General features: G+C 48.2%; 1 protein-coding gene across 12 annotated transcripts in view; it reads right to left on the reverse strand.

Annotated features, from left to right (window-relative positions):
• The window catches only part of LOC112831568 (Mov10 like RNA helicase 1), an 80,950-nt gene that overhangs the window by 50,706 nt on the left and 9,184 nt on the right, over positions 1-21,060 (reverse strand). For 9 of the 12 annotated variants that reach the window (XM_073882584.1, XM_073882585.1, XM_073882577.1 and 6 more), the window contains exons 3-12: positions 18,882-19,044; positions 12,576-12,688; positions 11,823-12,010; positions 8,395-8,538; positions 7,869-8,110; positions 7,312-7,465; positions 5,734-5,928; positions 2,992-3,106; positions 478-655; positions 94-164 (exon numbers count right to left, since the gene is read on the reverse strand). In XM_073882584.1, the coding sequence (XP_073738685.1) occupies positions 94-164; positions 478-655; positions 2,992-3,106; positions 5,734-5,928; positions 7,312-7,465; positions 7,869-8,110; positions 8,395-8,538; positions 11,823-12,010; positions 12,576-12,688; positions 18,882-19,044 (1,563 nt within the window). Of the gene's footprint in view, positions 1-93; positions 165-477; positions 656-2,991; positions 3,107-5,733; positions 5,929-7,311; positions 7,466-7,868; positions 8,111-8,394; positions 8,539-11,822; positions 12,011-12,575; positions 12,689-18,881; positions 19,045-21,060 lie in introns of those variants that run through there. The other 3 variants (XM_073882578.1, XM_025881888.2, XM_073882586.1) reach the window with 2 other exon arrangements.

Genomic DNA, 21,060 nt, shown 5'->3' on the forward strand with positions numbered 1-21,060 from the left:
AAGGCTGAAGAAGCATCCCTGCCCCAGCCCCGGCAGGAAGCTGGCTGGCTGGAAGGGCTGGTCCCGCACTAGCGGATCCGGAGCACCTCTCACCTCAATCACATAGCCGATGTACTCGATGACATGTCCACTGTACTCCTGAGTTCTTAAAATCAGCTTATCACCTAGTTAAAAAATATAGAACCACATGTAAAACTACAAAATCCCCCAATTTTGCCATTGTACTCTAAAATCAAACACTTTGAAAAAGTGAAAAAAACATCCCTGGGACAAGCTGCTTAAAACCAGCACCAGTACAACCAGAGTGAGGTGCTGGATGCCCTCAAAGTGCTGACCAAGTTTTACAGAAAATTCTAACCCAAAACAAAGGAAATGAGATGATGTGACTGCAGTGTTGCCAATGGAAACATTCTTCCCCTGACGGGGGTTCAACATCTGCTGGACCCTCTAGTAAAATGTGACACGTAACAAACCCACCTGCATACAGAGAAGGCCTACTTTCAGCCAATCCTGGGACCTCCAGAACCAGCAGGTCACCATTTCTTTTCAAGGTGACCCCACTCATGTTATACTCTTTCAGTTCTATTTCTGCATGAATCTCCTCAAGCCAGAGCAAAGTCGCAAACTTTTCCTTGTAGTTCGACATGTTCAAAAGCTAAAAAAAAAAAAAATAAACACCCAGTGAGTGAGTGATAGCAGAGTCACACGTCCAACACCCCCGTGGTCCAGGAAAGCAGCTGCAGCTTAGCTGGAGGGGCTAAGTCCGGGCTGCTGAAACTCAGCCAACAGGGAGAGACTGGTTTTTGAATACTGACCCGCAAGCAGCGCAGGACAGCGGCCCTGAGGTTGGGGAGGCTATGTCAGTGAGCCTGCAACTGCCCCAGCTACCACCTAGGCAGAGAGCCCAGCAGCCATGTGGTCTCTTGAGGAGATGGAGCTGGGGTCCGAGGAGGCCAAGGGGGCAGAGTGCCAGGAAGTGAGAGCAGCAGAGAGAGAGGTCTGCAGAGCTTCAGAGGGTCCCCCCCGAACCTTCAGCTGAGCCTTGGCCAGTGCATGAGTGTAAGAAGCCATGTTTCTTGCTGGGACGCCCACCCGATGGTATAAGAGCCAGTTCCTCAGCTCTGGCACAACCAGTACTTGGGCTGCACTCTTCTCTGGGGCGGGGGCTGTCCTGTGCATTGAAGAGTATTTATAGCGGCATTCCTGGCCTCTACCTATTTGTTGATACTAGCACCCCCAGCCATGACAACCAAAAATGTCTCCTGGGAGGGCAACTGTCACCTGTCAGGAACCACTGGATTAGAGGGAATAATTCCTAGAGCTGCCACACGGCCGGGAACAGTGTGAGTCCCACCAGCCCAAACGGAGAGACCCGTAATAGATGAGACATTGGATGGAGTATTCAGAAGGGTATTAGCCTTAAATCAAATGCCATTCTAGTCCCAACCTAACAAAGCCTTAAAGCCAGGCTTGAAAGTATCCGACTGTTTCAAAGTAACTTAATTGCATTCCAGGATAAACCTCAGAATATTTTCAGGAACAGAAAAATATCCCAACAGCCAACAAGGTAAAATCCAGAATGTATGGCACCCAGACAAAGATTATGCAGCTTAGAAACAGAAACGACAACTCATAATGGGGAGGAAAACCCCTCAACAGAACCAGAACTGACACGTGGCAGAATGTGCAGACGAGCACATTGTAACAGCTGTTATTCAAAGAGCAGGAAAAGACTGAGCATGTGAAGCAGAGACCGCACTGAACTGGTGGATGACAGCTACCAAGTGTGCCATTAAAACACATGGGATGGGGCTGCACGTTGCCAAAGAAAACACTAGTGAGCTTGAGGACTGGCCACAGGAGCCTTCCAAAACCCAAAAAAAGTGAGCAGAGCGGCAGCGAGCTATGCGGCGGCTCCAAGCAGCCAATGCATGAGCAACGGGAATCTGAGAAAGGGGCTCGGCAGAGAGCGCCTCTGAAGACAGAATGGCCAGAAATTACCCACATTTGAGGAAAACTGTAAACCCACATATCCATGAAGCTCAAAGAACCCCAAGCCAAGAAATCAGAAGAAAACTATATTAAGGGAAATTGTAAATTACATTTTTTAAGAAATAGTAATAAAGAGAAAAACTTAGAAGCTGCTAGGAAAAAATACACATTATATGCAGAACAAAAGCTAAAGGAAAGCAGGTGTTTCACTGAAAACACGGCAAGCCGGAAGATGGCGGGGCAGCAGCTTTAAAATTCCAGCCTAGAATTCAAGACCCAGCGAAAATGTCCTTCAAAAACGGAGGCAAAATACTTCCCAGACATAGAGGAGCTGAAAGAACTGATCGCTGGCACCCAAGCACCACAGAGGCCCCCGCTGCTCAGCACAAGGGCCCCACGGGAGTCTGGGAGGCGCTAACTACGTGGTGTCAAAAAAGACTTAGCTTTTAAGATGCCTTTAAGAGGTAATTGATTACATAAATGTGAAGCAAAAACGGTAAAATGCAGTATGGAGTTCAAAACGTATGTAGAAGCCAAACTGATGACATTAGCAAAAAGTCCAAGAGAAGAGAACCACGGTGCCACGGTGGGGGTCTGGTCCCTTGGGCACGTGACAGCATCCCTTAGACTGTGGCGCTCCACACCTGTGCTGCCCAAACACCACTCTCCACATGTGGCTACCTATCTAACCCTAACTAAAGAGGACTAAAGACCCCAGGTCCTGTCTTCTCAGTGGCTATATAGAGTTTTATCCCAGACAGAAAGCCGTTCAGAGGCAGGCCGCTGGCCTAGCACAGACAGGCTGGGCGGGGGGCAGTGGGGTTCCCCACACGCAGTGTCAACAGCAAGGGTCCCTCTCTCTCATTAACCTGATATTCCCAGCTACCTGTGGTAAATAAAAACCAGTCCGAGGTCTGAGCCCAAGCAGGGTTCATCCTGATTTCATCAGAAAACACTCAAATGTGGCGAAGAATGTTTCATATCAGATATATTTCCTACCTCTGCGAGTAATGGCTGAAAAGTCAGAATGTCAATTTTTTGTTCCACACATTTCTTAAGTCTATCTGGTATTGGATACTGTGGAAGAAAACTTGGAAGTTGTCGTCTTGAGTTCCTTAAAAAAAAAAAAAATTGTATAAGTCAAAATTTTTAATCACCCCGTGTCTCATACAAGCCATTTTTACTCAGACATCCTTCCCGCTTCGGAAAGACTAAAGGTCCTTCAAGAACCAAAAATAAATGTGAACTGCTGGTGTCAGTCTGGAGTTTGCAAACTTACTTCAGCTGCTTTGGGACCCTTCCCCCACACCGGCTCTCACAGGGCCCTCTTGTGTCCTCCAACAGAGGCGGGCAGGGCTGCCGCGCGCAAGAATCTCGCAGAACCCGTGAGTCTGAGAAGCACTGTTCCTGAGCTCCCTCCCCGCTAACTCGTACTGCTGCTATGAGCCTAGAACATCAGAACCACTCCCGCAGGAATGCAGAACACGTTCGGTAAAGGCTGCTCTGTCTGGGTCCTGCCTTCCTGCTTTTCAGCCTGGAGTTTCTCTGGGGAAATTCAGTTTCACCCTCCAGCTTCTGTCTTTCCCCAGAAAGGGCTGTAGGGAGGAGTCACCAAAGTCGGCCACCATCAGGATGAAGAACATCCTGCTGCTGTGGGCAGGTCTAATACAGCACAAGAAGTGACTAGAAAGCAAACAGTGGGAGAAGAGACAGGGGAAGAGAAGCGACGCGTCCCAGGGAGGTCCAGTGAACCTCTGATTACATGCACCTGCACACAATGAAGAAAGGCCCCCCTCCTTCATTCTAACTCCTGCTTCCAGCTCATACTGAGCGCAGGAGGTGGGAGACACGTAGCCCCGACCCTCTTACTCCAGCCACCTCACTTGGATATCCCTGTAGCTCAGCTCTGGATAGGAAGCCTGCTTAGAGAGAAGTTCTGTGGCAGAAAGGCCCCCAGAGCCACCACGAGCAGCACCAGGAAGGCCCAACACCTCCCACCTGAGTCACGGGCTCCACCAAAGCACACACATCAAGTATGTGTGGAAGCAGGGAGTTCAGTAAAAGACAGTGAAGTATTAATTACTAACATGAACACGACAAAGGTGACAGGATCATCACTACACACACATATTTGGGTAAAGGACCTGAATAGTCTTACCACATGGTCTCAAAATCCATGCTGAGTTAACAAAACATGTCTGTTTCTAGCTTAGAATAGTTGGAAATTCAGCCGAGAAGGTCCTTGCACAAAGAGGTCCTCAAGAGACTGGCTAAGCAAACACAGACAACGCTGTTCTGGGCGGGGGGCAAAGACAGGGCAGGAAGCAGGTGCAGGTGCCGGGAGCTCCAGGAGGCCCAGGCTGACCGGGACAGGCACTCCGGGTCACTAACTTGACAACAGAAAACCAAGATCTCCTGTTTTAGAGCTACTCTCGCACAGTGACATAGGGAAACAGCTGATCACGGGATTGCTGGTCTAGTTCACTTTCTAGTTAAGTCAAATTTTAACGAGAAAGTTGCTTGGTATACCACTGCATGACAACTGAGGGGTCTTACAAGCTCCTGTAACTAAAACCCAATCATTTAGGACTTTCCATGGTCACCGCTGGCTCCCGTATGCTCGGATCCATCTCCAGGGCATGCCCTTTCCATGACCAGTGGCTCTTACGACTTACTGATCACTACTGATCACTCCATTGTCAGAAAGGACGTTTTTAATGCTCGTAACCATGTGAGGGACACTATCGTCTTACAAATGAGAGTAGGGCTCAGAAAGGCTATGAAACTGGCCCAAGGTCACACAGTAGTAGTGCTGGCTTCAAACAATGACCTAACTCCAAAGCCAACTACTTAATAGTCTGATAACAGATTTCTTCTTTAGCCTGCAAATTAGTAGAAATCGGTAACACCTTACCTTGAATTGTTACTGGGGAAAACTGTGATTTGAAATTCAGGATTTTCCAGTATTAGAAGAGAAATACCTACCACCCCAGTGGATTCTGGGCAGTACCTAAATCAAACCTGTCAGTTCCTGCAGCTGAGGGCTGAACTTTCCCATCACAGAGTAAAGTCAGGAAATATCCTCCCATCCTTATATGTCAGATTTTCTGGCACCAAACTTAAAAAAAAAATTCCAGGGAAGCTTGGGTGGCTCAGTCAGTTAAGCGTCTGCCTTTGGCTCAGGTCACGATCCCAGGGTCCTGAGATCGAGCCCCACATTGGGCTCCCTGCTCTGTGGGAAGCCTGCTTCTCCCTCTGCCTGTTCTCACTCTCTGACAAATAAATAAAATCTTAAAAAAAATTCTGCTTTTCAGACATTTTTCAGTTTAGCAGCTGCAGACAGAGCACGTAGACCACGCTGTCTGGGTGGTCGCTTACTGGCCACATCTTATGGACCCCTTGCCAAGTGGTGCCTCTGGGTACCCGTGTGAGATGCAGGATGTCTGGGCTGCTGGGAACACGAGACATGGCAGGAGCGGCCAGGGTGGAGTGGTGGCCCAGAGGGCCGTGGCCTACTATTCTGTCCTCACACGGCAGGGCCCTCCTCAGAGACAGAACCGTAGGAGTCGCATGAAAACACACCTCTCCTCCCAAGCACAGTGACAGAAAGAGGCGCCCGCCCAGCTGCCCCCAGCTTTATCCCAGGATGCTGGCCTCTCTTCAACAGTGACATGGCCCACGCATCTCTCACACACCTCGAGCACGCATTTGGATTCACGTTGTCTTTTCTGCTCACAGTACCTTTTCTGTGTGGTCACAACAACTGTAGTTTTTGTGGATGTTAATGTGGTGGAACTTTTAGACTTTTTCCAAGAAAATGGTTCTCGGACAGCTATGAGCGACTCCTCCTGACTTACGATATTCACTTCAAGGAACCGCCCGATTACAAAGTTGGAGAAGCAGAGCAGAAGGAGCTCCTTGCAGCGGCCAGAATTCCTCGAAAAAACAAGAAGCAATTTAGTTTTAAATAAGACAAGCGGATCTGACAGAATTCCCCTTTGTACATGTATGGAAAGTCGGCTACGAAACCAGTCACCCTTAGTTGTTAATAATTCTCGTCAGAGGAGAAAATAAGCTTTCTAAAATAAGAATGTCTTCCCACAATAAAATCAGCCGCCTCAACTATTCTGTGATTCTCAAACTTAAGAACAATAGGAAAGACACCGTCAGCGTTCTCAAGTTTCAATCAGAATTGTGCAATGTTACCAAAAATAGACTGCTTTTACTTTGCTTTCTGCCCAATTTCCTGCTGCTTCTCTAAGGCAGGCTCTCCTGGAGGCGCCACACTTTGTGCTCACCTACTGCCTATCATTTAAAAGATCATTTAAAGTGGTGGCACCACACAGCTCTGGCTAAAGAGCTGTTTGTGCGAATGGCTGACCCAGCCGTGATGGCTGTGGGCTTGAAGCAGGTGGTGGTTTAATCAGTCACATTTTTACTTATTTATTTATTTTTAAGATTTTATTTATTCATTGAGAGAGAGAGAGAGAGAGACAGAGCACAAGCAGAGGCAGAGGCAGAGGGAGAAGCAGGCTCTCTGCTGAGCTGGAGCCGGACGCGGGGCTCGATCCTAGGACCTGGAGATCATGACCTGAGCCGAAGGCAGACGCTCAATCATCTGAGCCACCCAGGCGCCCCAATGAGTCACATTTTTAAAAAGATATTTTATTTGAGAGAGAGCGAGAGCACAGGCAGGGGAGTGGCAGGCAGAGGGAGAAGCAGACTCCCCGCTGAGCAGGGAGCCCGATGCGGGGCTTGATCTCAGGACCCTGGGACCATGACCTGAGTCGAAGGCAGACGCTTAATTGACTGAGCCACCCAGGCGCCCCAGAGTCACATTTTTAGAAAAGATTAAGAATTAGCAACTGTAGGGGGCTGCTGAGAAGGGAAGAGGCCTGCCACCCAGATGCCGGGGCAGGGGGGCGCAGCTTGGGATTATCTGTGGTCCACCCAGGAAGGGAGGCCTCAGCCCTCTGCCCCCTGTACCCAGCCAGCTGCCCAGCTGGAGATGAGGGGCAAGAAGGCCTCAGCTGAGGGAGCCGCAGGGAAGGTGAGGAGCGGCCAGGGGGCTGAGAATGGATGGGCTCCAACAGGACTGAGGGTCGGAAGCTGGGGTGAGTGGGGGGGGGCAGCCTGCCAGGCTTGGGGAGGCAATGCTCTGGTCGGTAGACTCGCTCAAGCCATTTTCTCCACCAGTGCTTTTTCTTATGGTTTTGTCTCATCAGAATAGTTAGGAATACGTTTAGAACCTCCAACCTAGAAGAATCACCCATGATGCCTAAAAACCCAAATATACAAATGACCCCAAAGTACACTCACTCCAGCCCTCCAGCCACATACTTTGCATCACATATGATCACAATGGGGGATCTCCCACCGGGAGGGATGAACCCTCCGGGCTCCAGCTCTGACACCTGCTTCCCCGGCCTCCTCTGTTCCTCGTCCCCATCTTCTCCTTCACAAGCACAGTCGTCTGGGAGACGGAAACGAAATCCAGAATTAGATCAGGAGCTAAGCGGTCCCCGGCGGTGGCGGCAGGCTGGTGGAAACGCACACGCACACACAGAGCGCCAGACAGTAGGTGACAAAAACACCCATGGACAGCAGGCAGCCCTTCCCGAGTCTGGAGCCACTCACAGGAAGCAGCACATCTAAAGCACGTCTGGGTATCGGTCAAGCTATTTTTGTCTTCTCTTCAGTCCCAAAACATCAGACAAGAGCCCAGAACCGAAACAGCGCACAAACAGCTGCACCAGCCGGAGTGCGCTGGCCGCTCTGCGCCGGCCCAGGCCCCAGGAGCAGCCACTGCCCTGTCGCGCAGACCCCGTGGGGCTCACGGCCGGCTGACCTAACACGGTAACAGGAGAAACATCTACCTGAAGAGACTTCTTTGTCGTTCACCACACCGCTCTCCGATGCCTGACGGGTTGTGTGTTTTTGGTAGCTATCTAGTGAGTTAGTATTCTCATCCGAAAAATTCCTCTCCTCAGAAACAGGAACAAGAGACCCTACTGGGCACATTTGGGTTTTATCCGGTGTTTGAAATCTGAATTGTTTAGCTTTATCCCAGCCAGCTAGTTTACAGCTGACTAAGTTTTGAGGAGTATCTCCTTTATTCCTGAAGAAAGAAAATAAGCCATGAATGACAGACAAGATTGCTGAAGCTAAAATAATCAGCTACCATAAAACACAGAATTCAATCTTATGAGTGAAAAATGATTGTAAATACCTTTATGAATAGAAGTAAAAAGGATGTTTTAGGGTGAAGAACTTCTAAAAGATCTCCATAAAGGAAAAAATGAACAGGCAAAATAAAGTTGGTTCTACAGAATTCTTCTTTTCCCCAGAAATTCTTAAATTACAATTTAAAACTCATTAACATAATTTAAGTGACAAACTTACTCTATCCAGACCACCATATTTTTACTTCCTCCTTCTTTTAATGTTCCAAAATTTGTCATCCTCGTGACTTCAATGTCACCTTTGTTTTTCAGTAAAAGGGCTCCACAGGACTCATCGGCAGGCTCTTCAAAGGCAGCGGGGTCCCTGCAGACAGCACCCAAAGAACAGCATCCGGTGGCAGGCATCCGGAAGCTCCACCACCCGCCTCCCGGCCACTCTCCTTCCAGACGCGCCGCACCCACCGCAGGGCCAACATCCCCCAGGGACATATGGCCACAAAACTACATACAGAGTTCCTACAATACTTAGAATTTCATCAGAGAAGGACAGCAAAACATCTCGAAGAAGAAAATTACAAATTCTCTAAGATCTAGAAAAAAGGAAGCAACACAGTGGCGACATCTTGCAGGAGTTCCTGATTCTGGGAACGTGCTGGGGAGGGAGTGTTCAATCCTCTCCTTTTCCCTGGCTGCCAGGATGCGCGAGGGGAGGCACCCTCCCTTCACAGACCCTCCGATTCCCCTCGTTCTGTGGACACTGGTGGGAAGCAGGCAGCTCCGTCCTCCTCACTGGGGACCCACAAGGCTCGTCTGGACAGCGATCTGGCATTGCTCCCCTCCCCGCCCAGCCTGCAGCTCCACTCAGAAAATGGGGCCCCGGCCACAAACTCAGTGACATTCTCAACCACACCGGTGCCCCCTCCTCAGCCAGCTTCTGCCCCCCAAGCCCCTCCTGTCCACCCATTCCTCCCTGCCACGTCACCCCCAGGTCTCATCCACAGTCCACACGTGCCTCCCACAGCTCACAATCCCTCCTTTGCCCTCAGCCCAGACCCAGGGGGCCATGGAAGCAGAGTCCCAATTCTTGTAGACAGCCAACATCTGCTAATGGAGGGTTGAGAAATACGAGCAAGGGAGGGAGTGAGGAATGACTGGAAGGTTTCTGGCTCAAGCCACCCAGTGAATAGGGACGGGGAAGATGGCAGGAGATGCTGCATCTGGCGGAGAGTGGAAGCTCCGCTTTGCATGCAGTAATTGGTGCTTTTTCCGACATCAACCAGGCACCCAGACAGTGGGTCTGAGTGGAGCATACACACAGGGCTAATGCTGGGAAATCCAGACCAGCTCGTGGAGGGAACCCACACAGATAGAGCCCCACTGCCCCATGCCGCCGCCTGCGGCCTCCCCTCAGGGGTCAGGAAGCCTGAGTGGGGTGACCGCACATAAGCTCCCCCAGGGCAGAAACATGGCTCTTCTTTGTCCAAGGCAGTACTTCTGGGGCTAGAACAGGGCTTGGCACACAGAGGGCATCAACTGGGCTTCTGCTGAAGGGTGGGACATTCATTTCCATTATAAATTCAGGAAATGGGAACTGACCGCAAACAGGCTAGGAGTTCCCCGGGACCCAGCACATTCCCTTCATCCACCACTAACCCTCTAATCCCCCACTCTAATTAGGACATTATGAGGGGATTCTGAAGTCACAGGATTTGGGGTTGGCTCGCAGCCAGCGTCCAGTGATGAAGGTGGAAAAATTTCCCTTGCCTGTGAAGATGACTATTAGAGGCAGTCAAGGGAGAAGCTTCATGCAACGTGCCTGGGATCAGAGTGACCCCTCCCCAAGGAGCACCAGCCCCCCTGCCCCAGACCTACATCAGCCCAGGGGCCACCTGAGGAGGCTCCCCAGAAACTGACCACCCACAGGGAGGGAGCCCACTGGTCGTGCCCCTACCCATTCAACAGATGTTAGTCCACACCTACTCTGAGCCACTACTCCTCTCGAAGACGTAACAAATCGAAAAGCCACAGAGAGTGTTAAAAAGTGCTTATAAAACACAACAGACTACACAATAAGGATCTAGAATTGGAGACAAATGATAAGTCATTCCAAGGAATACACTTGGCCCTGAAGCCTGAGATGACAACTAGTTTCTCTCTGATGGTCAGTGAGGGGCAGGACTGGCTGCCATCCTCCGGTGCCCATGGCAATCAGGAGCGCAGGTAAGTGCAGTGTCATTTCAAGCATTTCTGGCCTTAAATGAAGCGTCAGGGAAGCTCATGTTTTCCTGGCGTAGGGGTTTCCTTAAACTGGGCATGTGGCTCCAAGTGACTATGAAGTCTAATTGGGAAGCGGGCCTCCCAGCTTCTGCCCCAGGACTTCTGGCTGCTCACTACCAGGAAGATGACAGAACTAGTGGGATGCCCAAGAGCCCAATTCAGACACAGGGAGGAGCCACACTACTCCTGTGGCACAGACACTGGACGACGAGCTCCTGCCGTGTCTCATGCTCACACCACTGAGTCCATCAGATGGAGGTAAAACCAGACCTCTGTTCCTGCCAGACCTTCGTGGGTGGTGAGAGGGGGTAAGAGCAATGTATCTGGCTTCACTGCCCCACAGATGGGAGAGAGTCATTCTCCAACAGCAAAACAGGGTCCTGTGGGGCAGGGCATCTGGGCACTGAATGGCCAAGGACGAGAGTGTCTGCTGGATGGGGTGGGGCACGGCTCCCCATCCCACACACCTCCACAGCCTTGAGCCAGGCGCTCTGTCCTCTTGAGTCGCACTGTCTATAAACCAGGGGTACTCCCCACTGTGCCGCTCCTGACCGACCCCACAGGCACGCCACGCCCCAGGCGCACAAGGAAAGACCCCAAGGCGAGGGCTCAAAGCGTAGAGGGAAACAGGATATAAACTCCTTGCATGGAACCTGCATTCTAGGCAATCTGAGGATACAGAGAATAACTAAGGAGAACGTACAGTAAGCTCACTGGAGGGACATGCTAAGAAGAAAAAGCAGGCCGAGGCAGGGAGCCGAGGCAGGGAGCCGAGGTAGGGTTGCCATTTACACTGAAAGCTCAGGGAGGGCCCCGTGGTGCCTTATAAATATGTGTGAGTTTGCTGGGGGCACAGAATGAAGAATATGGATATGAGAGATTCAGTGATTCTAAGGGGTGCCTGAGTGGCTCAGTCCGTTAAACGTCTGACTCTTGGTTTTGGCTCAGGTCCTGATCGCAGGGTCATGAGTTTGAGCCTTGCATCAGGCTCCGCTCTGTGTAGAATCTGCTTGGGACTCTCTTTCCCTCTCCCTCTACCCACCCCCAAAATAAATAAATCTTAAAAAAAATTAAGAACCTACGATGTCCAACATGTTCTAAAAATACCAACATGTGAAAGAAGAACAAAAGCTATAAAACCCCATCAAAATGTGAAAATTGCCAGTATAAGATTAAGGATTAAGAAGGAACTGTTAACTTGAACTTTAATCAACCACAAAGACCGCTGAAAACCTTCCAGAAGATACGTTCCCTTTAACTGCCCAGCTCAGGATTTGGACAGGCTATTATTTGAGCTTATTAAAGCAACTCTTAAAGCACACTTCAGTTGGGCCTCTCCCTTCCCAAAGAAGACAGCCATTTCCTCATTACCGTCTTTTCACTGGGGTTATGCATAGGGCTCTCCAGACATAGCAAGACTGGCTGCTCTCCACCACCACGGCACTGACCACGTCATGTCTTCGAGGCACGTATCCTTCAGCAAGTTTCAGAGAGTCCAAGGTGAAAAAGACGCTGTCATCTATCACCCCGTTTCTCCCGCAGAGGCTAGAAATGCAGCCCTGCAAACACAGTAATTGACGACTGCGTAAATGTGTGCCACACCAGGGTGCCGGCCTCTCCAAACCAGCCCAACGAGGGCTGGCCTCCACCTCACCTGGGCCCCACTGCAGACGAAGTCCAGCCTCTGGGGGAGCGGGGGCCCTGGTCTTGGAGAAGCAAAGCCCCGAAGATTTCATGAACATGTAAGGACCTCAGAGCCAAGGCTGAGGTCGTGGAGAAAGAGCGTGTCAGGTGGCCAGGGCTCACTCCCCGTGTCTCTGTCCCAGCCCAGCACACACCCTCACTCTGTGAAAACTCCAGTCTCCAACCCCAGAGCACACCAGCCTTTACAGGCAAGCTCCAACCCTTCACCCACCCCCTCGCCCCAGCAGTTAGAACATTTCCACATTCTGTTAAACTACAGCACCTAGAATCGCACCGTATGAGCATGCCAGGCGATCTCCCATGACCTCCTTAAGAAAACCAGTGTTCTCAGTGAGGAAACAGCTTGACTTCCCAATGCACCCAGGAGAAGCCTGGGCTGTGAAGACAGGAAGACAAGGACAAGCGAGGGCCAGCACCTACCCTGTCCACGCGCTTGTACCTCAGGGGCTTCACTGAGATGGCCTCGCTGTTCCACGTGCCCGGCCGGATCCAGTACTCCGCCTCCACCCAGTCTCCCTTGCAGGGCTCGAAACCTCCAAGCAGGGAAACCAATGGTGCTTACTTGGTAATGTTGGTTATACCAAAGTACAATTCATTCTGAAGTTATGATACACTGAAACCATTTCTGTTCTACCTAAGAAACCCATTTTCAATCTTAGCTCTCTCCTGGCTTTCCCCAGTTGGATGGAGCAGAGGATGTTACAGACCTAGCTTTCTGCAGCCTTACCCTCTCCTGCCCACGAGGCAAAGGCAGGGAGCCGAGAGGACTGCAGCCTGCATGGTCATACACCGGTTTGCACAGTTTCAGGATCCCATCTGGTTTCAAATGTTCCCCATGTTTTTCATAAGTATTATTATTAACTGCAACCAAATAAGCTGAACAGCAAATCTCTTAGTCTCCAGCCTCTAGGGCGTGTGGCTCAGGTGTGGTGGACAGTTTCTCTAACACATGGGCACTCCTCTCTGTCAACTCTTTGCAGAAACAGTGTGAGTGTTCCTCCCTATTGGGTACACACAGGGTACTTGGTGACAAAGGGCAGTGCACTCAGAACCGAGAGTGGTGTGTCTATGCCAGCCCAGGTGGGGGAGCACTCAGTGCCCCCTGATGGACCCCAGGTGCACCAGGCAGCTGTGCTGCGGCCCGCAGGACACAAGGGGCCCCTGGGCTGCCACCGGCAGGGCGGGTGGGAATGCTGGGCAACTACAGGTTCAGTGGCATGCAGTGGCTTAACCATGCGTCAGTAACACAGGGAGCACAGTCTGAATGGGTTTGCTACAGCTCATGGTGTGACACTAAACCTGTTATAACCTTTTTGTCATTTTGCAACAAATACTTTTGACAGCAATCAGTTCAAAAAACAGAAGTGCAGGGATGCCTGGGCGGCTCAGTCAGTTAAACGTCCGACTCTTGATTTCAGCTCAAGCCGTGATCTCAGGGTTGTGGGCTGGAGGCCCCGAGTCAGACTTGGGATTCTCTCTCACTTTCCCTCTGCCCCTCCCCACTGCACACAAGCACTCTAAAAAAATTAAAAAAAAAAAACCACATAAACAAAACCCAAAAGTGTATAATTTAAAACGGAGTTTGTTTCTCAAGAAAGCTGGTGATAAACCCCTAAGAGCCTGAACATCTCCTGACAGCTACTGATCAGCACGAGGGCCACAGCAGTACCACCGATGGTGTGAATCCAGAAGAGACAAACCTGTTGGAGCACTGACTTCTGGGTAAGGTGGCATTTTAAGAGGACAGACCCAGAAGCACAATTCAACAGGTTGTAGGACACATTTGTATGTTGACTTATAAACCAGGACTTTATCAAATATTTAACATAATTCTGCTAACTTTTTAGTCCAAATCTCTTCAGATACATGTGAAAAATGAAGCAATGTGTTAGTTGTATAAACAGTTATTTCAAGGAGAAAAACAGTGAAGCAAATTCAAATAATAGTTTGATTTTTTCCCCCATCAGAATCATGGAATCAGGGGCACCTGGGTGGCTCAGTCGGTTAAGCGTCTGCCTTCGGCTGGGATCATGATCTAGGGTCCTGGGATGGAGCCCTGTATCGGGCTGCCTGCTCAGCTGAGTCTGCATCTCCTTCTCCCTCTGCCCCTCCTCCCTGCTCCTGCTCTCTCTCTCACATGTGCGTGCTCTCTCTTTCAAATAAAGAAATAAAACCTTTAAAAAATAAAATTGCAGTCACTGAAAACAGCGCTTGTAAACAGGAAGACAGTGACACTGCTCTCCACCAAAGCAACAGAGCAAACGAAGCCATGAGGCCCCATGAGCTTGTACGGCGCACGTGGCTTAAAGATGAAGTGGTATGACTGGACCCCACACTATCCCAATTTGCACCACGTCTTCCAACAAAACCCTTGATATTTAATTGGATAAATGGATATTCTGTAATGGAATGACTGAAATGGACCAGACATAAATTTACAGCATCCATATTTGATGTAACATTTAAAAAAATCAGACAACTTATTTGACAAGTTTTAGCTGATGATAGCATTTGATCACCTTTACACTCATAGAGGCAAACAAACAGTACCTGTAAAAACATTTGGGGTGACATAGTTACATGTCTCAATAGAAAAACACCGGACTTAAGAATTTAGTAGAATTTGCTCTGAGCTTACTAATATTTCCTCAATTAAAAATGTTATAGCCTACAAGGAGAGCCAATCAAAGGTTTCAGTTTCAAATTCATCAACCATAAAATATGCAGCTCTGAAGAAGATTCCAAGCCACTGTGTATAAAAAAAAAAATGAAATTAAGATACTAAAAAATTTGTCTTAATTTTATTTTTTTAAATATTAAGATTTATTTACTGGTTTGAGAGAGAGAGAGCAAAAGAGAGAAAGCATGCACACAGCGGGGGGTGGGGGTAGAGGGAAAGGGAGAGAGAAAATCTCAACCAGACTCCCCGCTGAGCTGAGTGTGGAGCCCAGTTAAGCAGGGCTCGATCTCACAACCCTGAGATCATGAACTGAGCTGAAATCAAGTTGGACGCTTAACCAACTGAGCCACGCGTGAGCCCCAATGTATGTTTTTTAGAATATCAGTGACATGGTATTAGAAATACTGAAAAATTAAAATATGTTATTATGTGTCAAGAATATAATAACTGAATAATATTAAGTTGTCTTAATGGGCCCACGTATTCTTTTTCTTAAAAAAAAATTGTTTTGCAAACAGTTTCTAAATAATGCTACTTTAAAGGTCCGCCAATACGGTAAAATCAATTTTTATGCAAGTATTTAAAAAGTGATTTAATTCATTTTCACACCCCTTCCCACTTCTCAGTGTGTACTGGTCTGGACACTGACATGGTCACCCTGGCTATAGCTCTGGCCATGGGAGAGGAGACAGCCATGTCAGAACACGAAGTGGGGGTGTGATCCTAACCTCTCTCCCCTCTCTTCTGCCAATCGGTGGGTGCTCTCCTTAGGCTAATCCCAACCAGAAGCCAGAGGGCAAGGCTGGGTGGTCCACACTGGGCAGGCCTGGGGGCAGAGTGGGGCGGATGTAGAAAGGCATCAGAGACTGTCCAGTTCCAAAGGCTGAAGAACTCTGGCAACGGGACAGCGTGTCAGAGGGCTGGGCTTCGACCGGGGAAGGAGGGACCAGCTGCTGGGTAGACAGAAAATCTGCGGACCTCAGGGATGCAGGCAGATGAAGAGCAGGGCCCGAAGTGGCCCCCTGATCACTAAGGCGCACCCCGACAGAGGGCACAAGCACCCTGTCCTGCGAGTGGCACAGGTTCTCGGGCCTGGTGAAAGGGCTCAGGAAAGATCCATGACACTTGCTCTTTATCTCACGAGTGGGTCCATAAGCCAGTTTCATTTGATAAGAAGGAAATAACCTGACTTGTGACCCAGGCTAGGAGCTCGGGCCACACTGGTTATGTGGGTCTGTAGATGCAACAGGGCTATCTGCTGCTTACCCTGGAAAGAAAGAGGAAAGAAGCAAGTCCATTGTACACTCGGACGCTAGACCCCGCTCTTTAGCCAGTGATTCCTACCCAGGGCCATTCTGTCTCCCAAGCCATGTTTGCGGACGTTCTAGGTTCTCACAACTGGGGGCTGGGATGGCAGTTAGTGGTAGAGATCAGGGATGCGGCTAAACACATCCCACAATTCACAGGGCAGCTACCACAACGGAATGGCCAGCCTCAAATGTCACAGGGCAGAGCACAAGAAAGCCTGCTTTAGGCCAAATGCCCAATTCCATTTTAGCAGCCTTGGCCAAAACGGTTAAGGAATCACTGGACATTCATGTGTAAAACAGCTTGGGCTCTGCTACTGATGTTAAGAATTCTCATGAGTAGGGAGGAGGGTACCTGACTGGCTCAGTGGGTAGAGCATGTGACTCTTCATCTTGGGGTTGTGAGTTCAAGCCCCTTGCTGGGGACTGGGGGTAGAGTTTACTTAAAAAAAAAAACAAAACAAAACTTGAAAAACAGAAAAAGAATTCCCATGAGTGTTATTTGTGGGCCTAGATCTGAAGTGTTACCCGCAAAACTGGGCTGATGGCCACCACTGCCTCTACAGTCCGAGACTGAGGGGACTCTGTGATCCTGAGACCTTACCTCCCACCTTCACACTCTTCAATATTCACAGGCTCACAGTAGTCCCTGGTGACACCCCTCCTTCTGGTCCCTCCTTCCCCGGTTGAAGCCCAGCCCTCTGACACGCTCTCCCGTTGCCGGAGTTCTTCAGCCTTTGGAACTGGACAGTCTCTGATGCCTTTCTACATCCGCCCCACTCTGCCCCCAGGCCTGCCCAGTGTGGACCACCCAGCCTTGCCCTCTGGCTTCTGGTTGGGATTAGCCTAAGGAGAGCACCCACCGATTGGCAGAAGAGAGGGGAGAGAGGTTAGGATCACACCCCCACTTCGTGTTCTGACATGGCTGTCTCCTCTCCACCCCTTCCTAAAACAGTCAGACCTTGCTCACCTCCCATGTGCGCTGTGCACAGCTGAGCCAGACTCACGCGGGTTACTCTGGAAGGGTCAGAACACAACCTGTGCTTCACCTGGACCTCCTCACAGAGCCCTTGGTCTGCTCTGCATGCAGGGAGACTGGGCCTTACCAGCCCTAGAGGAACCCCAAACCGGTCCACCTCCCACCGTACCACACTTGCACTGTTCGGCACAGCAGAAGACCCTGGCCTGTCTACTCTCCCTCCCATTAGAGCACATTCTACAAGACAGTGACAGACCTGGGGTAAGGCCTTCCAATATTTGCTGAATCGATGACAAGAAAGAAACGGTATAGTCTGACTCTCCCTGAAGTAAATGAAACATCTAGCCCAATCTTCTCATCTTCTAGTCAGAGATGTGCAATGGTATCCTGCCACCTGTTTTTGTAAATACAGTTTGACAGGAACACAGCTGCACCTTTCTGCTTTGGTGCTGCCTACGGCTGTGTTCACGCTACCACCAGCCCAGAGGTTAAAGAGCTGCGAGAGACCACGTGTCCCACAAGCTTTACAATCTGGCCTGTCTCAGAAAAGGTCTGTGACCTTTGTTTTGGACTCCCATTACCTTTTTCCACATCGTGTTTTCTCTTTCAAGAATGTTCTTTTTGCTATGGATGTCAGGTTGTCAGCTATGTGGACTCTTTTAGCTCAAGAAGACTTGAGACTGTGCTGGAAATGCCTCTACCTGTGCTTCGGGTACCAGTCCTCCTGGTCAACTACTTCTGCACCTCAGCAGTATCTGCAGCATGAACCGTGTCCCTGTCTGGGAGTTACTTCCTGTCAGCATAGTTACAGGGACCTAGGGAATCCCCTTTGGAGCAACTGTAGAATCAGTTTTTCCAGAATTGAGAGTTTTCTGATAGATAAGAGTTTTTAAAATCCCAGCCACCTGTCAATTTCATTCTGGAAACTTCCAGGGTTAGCAATCAAGGTCAGAGTCCTGGCTTTTACATCTAAGAAACGTAGAACAGCAAGTTGCCGGGTGGGCTGAGCTAATCGCCCTCCTGCACTGGGCTCCCTGGCAGCCAAGGTGGGAGAGAATTACGGCTCCCCCCCCCCCCGCAAAACGTGTGGCTGGCAGGGTGAGCAGCTGGAATTCAGCTCAAGAAGTACCTCACCCATGCAGCTTTTCCAACCCTGCCCGATTCCAAGGCAAGTGCAGGTCTGTTTCTCCTTGGGAAGAAGATCTAGGGTCTTACTCATCTTGGTCTCCTACTACCTAACTCCCTACCCATCACTGTAGACAGCAGGTACACAATAAATGGTTGTTGAGTTAAACTCAAGGATGGCATTAACAAATTATATATTTAGGCATAAAAACAAAATTTTAGATAGCTAAAAACAAATGCAATAAAAAACGGATATACATTCATGGGAAGGACAAAGTTATCCCCAAGTCCTATTTTAAAACATTTTAAGTACTGTAAAAACAGCAGTTGCCTTATACATCTATGACACTGTTGACTTAGGTTAGTAACAACACTTACATAAAAGGAACAATTACCCAGAAATTAGTGACTCCATTCAACAAATGATACAAAACGAACCACAGCAGTCTACACCATCTATACTGCTTGGAGCCAACACCTGGTGAAGGCATTCTAGTCTGAAACCTTCTCAAAAAACAAAGCATGCTCAAATTTGGCCCTTTCAATGTGTGTAACCATCTCAAAGCTAATTCATAAAATTAAAAAGAATACACAAAACCTCATCTTAAATGTGAGCAGAAACCCATCTAACATACCTTGGCAAACACTCTCCAGAGAGAAGTATGTGGTCTGACTGATGTAGCCAGCACCCTCCATCAGCGAAGTCACACAGCCAATCAGCACTCGGGGGCTGGAGTTGGACAGCCCGCTGCCATGGTTTTTGCTGTCATCTTCCCACTTATCAGAGACAGCCTCCACCTGCAAGACAAACCGCTATTCAAACTATAATAAAAGGACTACAAGAGAAGCAAACTACAGGCAAATATCTCTCATGAATACAGATAGATACAAAATACTAGGAAACCAAATATGACAGTGTATTAATAGGGTTACACACTGCAATCAAGGCCAGTTTATCCAGAATGCAAAGATGGTTCAACATATGAAAATTAATCAATAAAATACACAACACATTGGTAGAAGAAAGGAAAAAACACAAGAAATTCTCAGCTGATGTAGAGAAGACATTTGATAAAATGACACCCTTTTTTTTTTTTAAAGATTTTATTTATTTATTTGACAGAGAGAGACACAGTGAGAGAGGGAACACAAGCAGGGGAGTGGGAGAGGGAGAAGCAGGCTTCCCGCGGAGCAGGGAGCCCGACGCGGGGCTCGATCCCAGGACCCTGGGACCATGACCTGAGCCGAAGGCAGACACTTAACGACTGAGCCACCCAGTCGCCCCAAATGACACCCTTTCATGAGAGAACACTCCAACCAGGAATTGAAGGAGACTTCTTCAACGTGATAAAGCCCACATATGAAAAACCCACAGCTAACATCACACTCAGTGATGGAAAGATTGAAAGTTTTTCCCTTAGAATAAGGAACTAGGCAAGGATTTTGCTACTTTTGTTAAAAAAAAAGCATTGAGGCCCTAACCAGACCAATTGGGCAAGAAAAAGAAATAAAAGGCATCCAAACTAGAAAGGAAAAATATTTGTTTGTGATGGCATGATCTTATATGTAGAAATGTATTTTCTATAGGAATAAATATTCCATAAAAAATCTGTTACAGCTAATAAATTCAGCAAACTTGTAGCATACAAAATCAACATACAAAAATCAGTCGCATCTCGTGCACTCACAATAAACTAACCAAAAACAAAAATTTAGAAAACAATTCCATTTACAATACCATCAAAAATAAAACACTTAGGAATAAAGTTAACCCAAAAGATGAAATACATACACTAAAAACTATAAAATGTGATAAAAGTAGTAAAAAAAAAAAAAGACACAAATAAACGGAAAGACAAAGCATTCATGGACCAGAAGACCTAATATGGATATATCAATACTATCCAATGTGATTTACAGATTCAATGTAATCCCTCTCAAAATCCCAATGACATTTTCAATAGAAATAAAAAACCCCATCCTAAAATTCACCTGGACTCTCAAGGGACCCCAAACAGCCAAAACAATCTTGAAAAAGAAAACAAAGTTAGAGGATTTCAAAACATGCTACAAAGCTACAGTAAGCAAGAGTGTGGTAGTGCCATAAAGACAAACTTAAGACCGATGGAACAGAATATGGTCAAGTGATTTTCAACAAGGGTGCCGAGACCACTCAAGGGGGAAAAGGTTTTACCCACTGTGCAGTCCTCTCAAAAAACGGTATTGGGAAGGGGCGTCTAGGTGGTTCAGTCATTAAGCAACTGCCTTTGGCTCAGGTCATGATCCCAGGGTCCTGCGATCGAGCCCTGCATTGGGCTCCCTGCTCGGCGGGAAGCCTGCTTCTCCCTCTCCCACTCCCCTGCTTGTGTTCCCTCTCTCGCTGTATCTCTGTCAAATAAATAAATAAAATCTTTAAAAAAAAATGGTGCTGGGAAAATTGGATATCAACATGCAAATGAATGAAGGCAAACCCTTACCCAACATCATATTCAAAAATTAACACAAAATGGATCAAAGACTTAAATTTAAGAGCTAGAACTATAAACCTTTTAGAAGCAAGCAAAGGTGAAAATCTTCATGATCTTGGATCAATGACTTTTTCATTGTGATATCAAAAGGACAGGCAACTTAAAAAAAGGATAAATTGCACTTCACCAAAATTTAAAACATCTGTGTATCAAAGAATACTATTGAGAGAAACTGAAAAGATAACCCACAGAACGGGAGAAATGTTTGTAAACCACGTATCTGATAAGAGATTAATATCCAGAATATATAAAGAATTTCTATAAGACAAAAATAAACAAGACAATT

The sequence above is a fragment of the Callorhinus ursinus genome, unplaced genomic scaffold (assembly GCF_003265705.2).
Source record: "Callorhinus ursinus isolate GAN/ISIS: 27379988/994484 unplaced genomic scaffold, GSC_fseal_2.0 scaffold48, whole genome shotgun sequence".
Taxonomy (NCBI): Eukaryota; Metazoa; Chordata; class Mammalia; order Carnivora; family Otariidae; genus Callorhinus; species Callorhinus ursinus.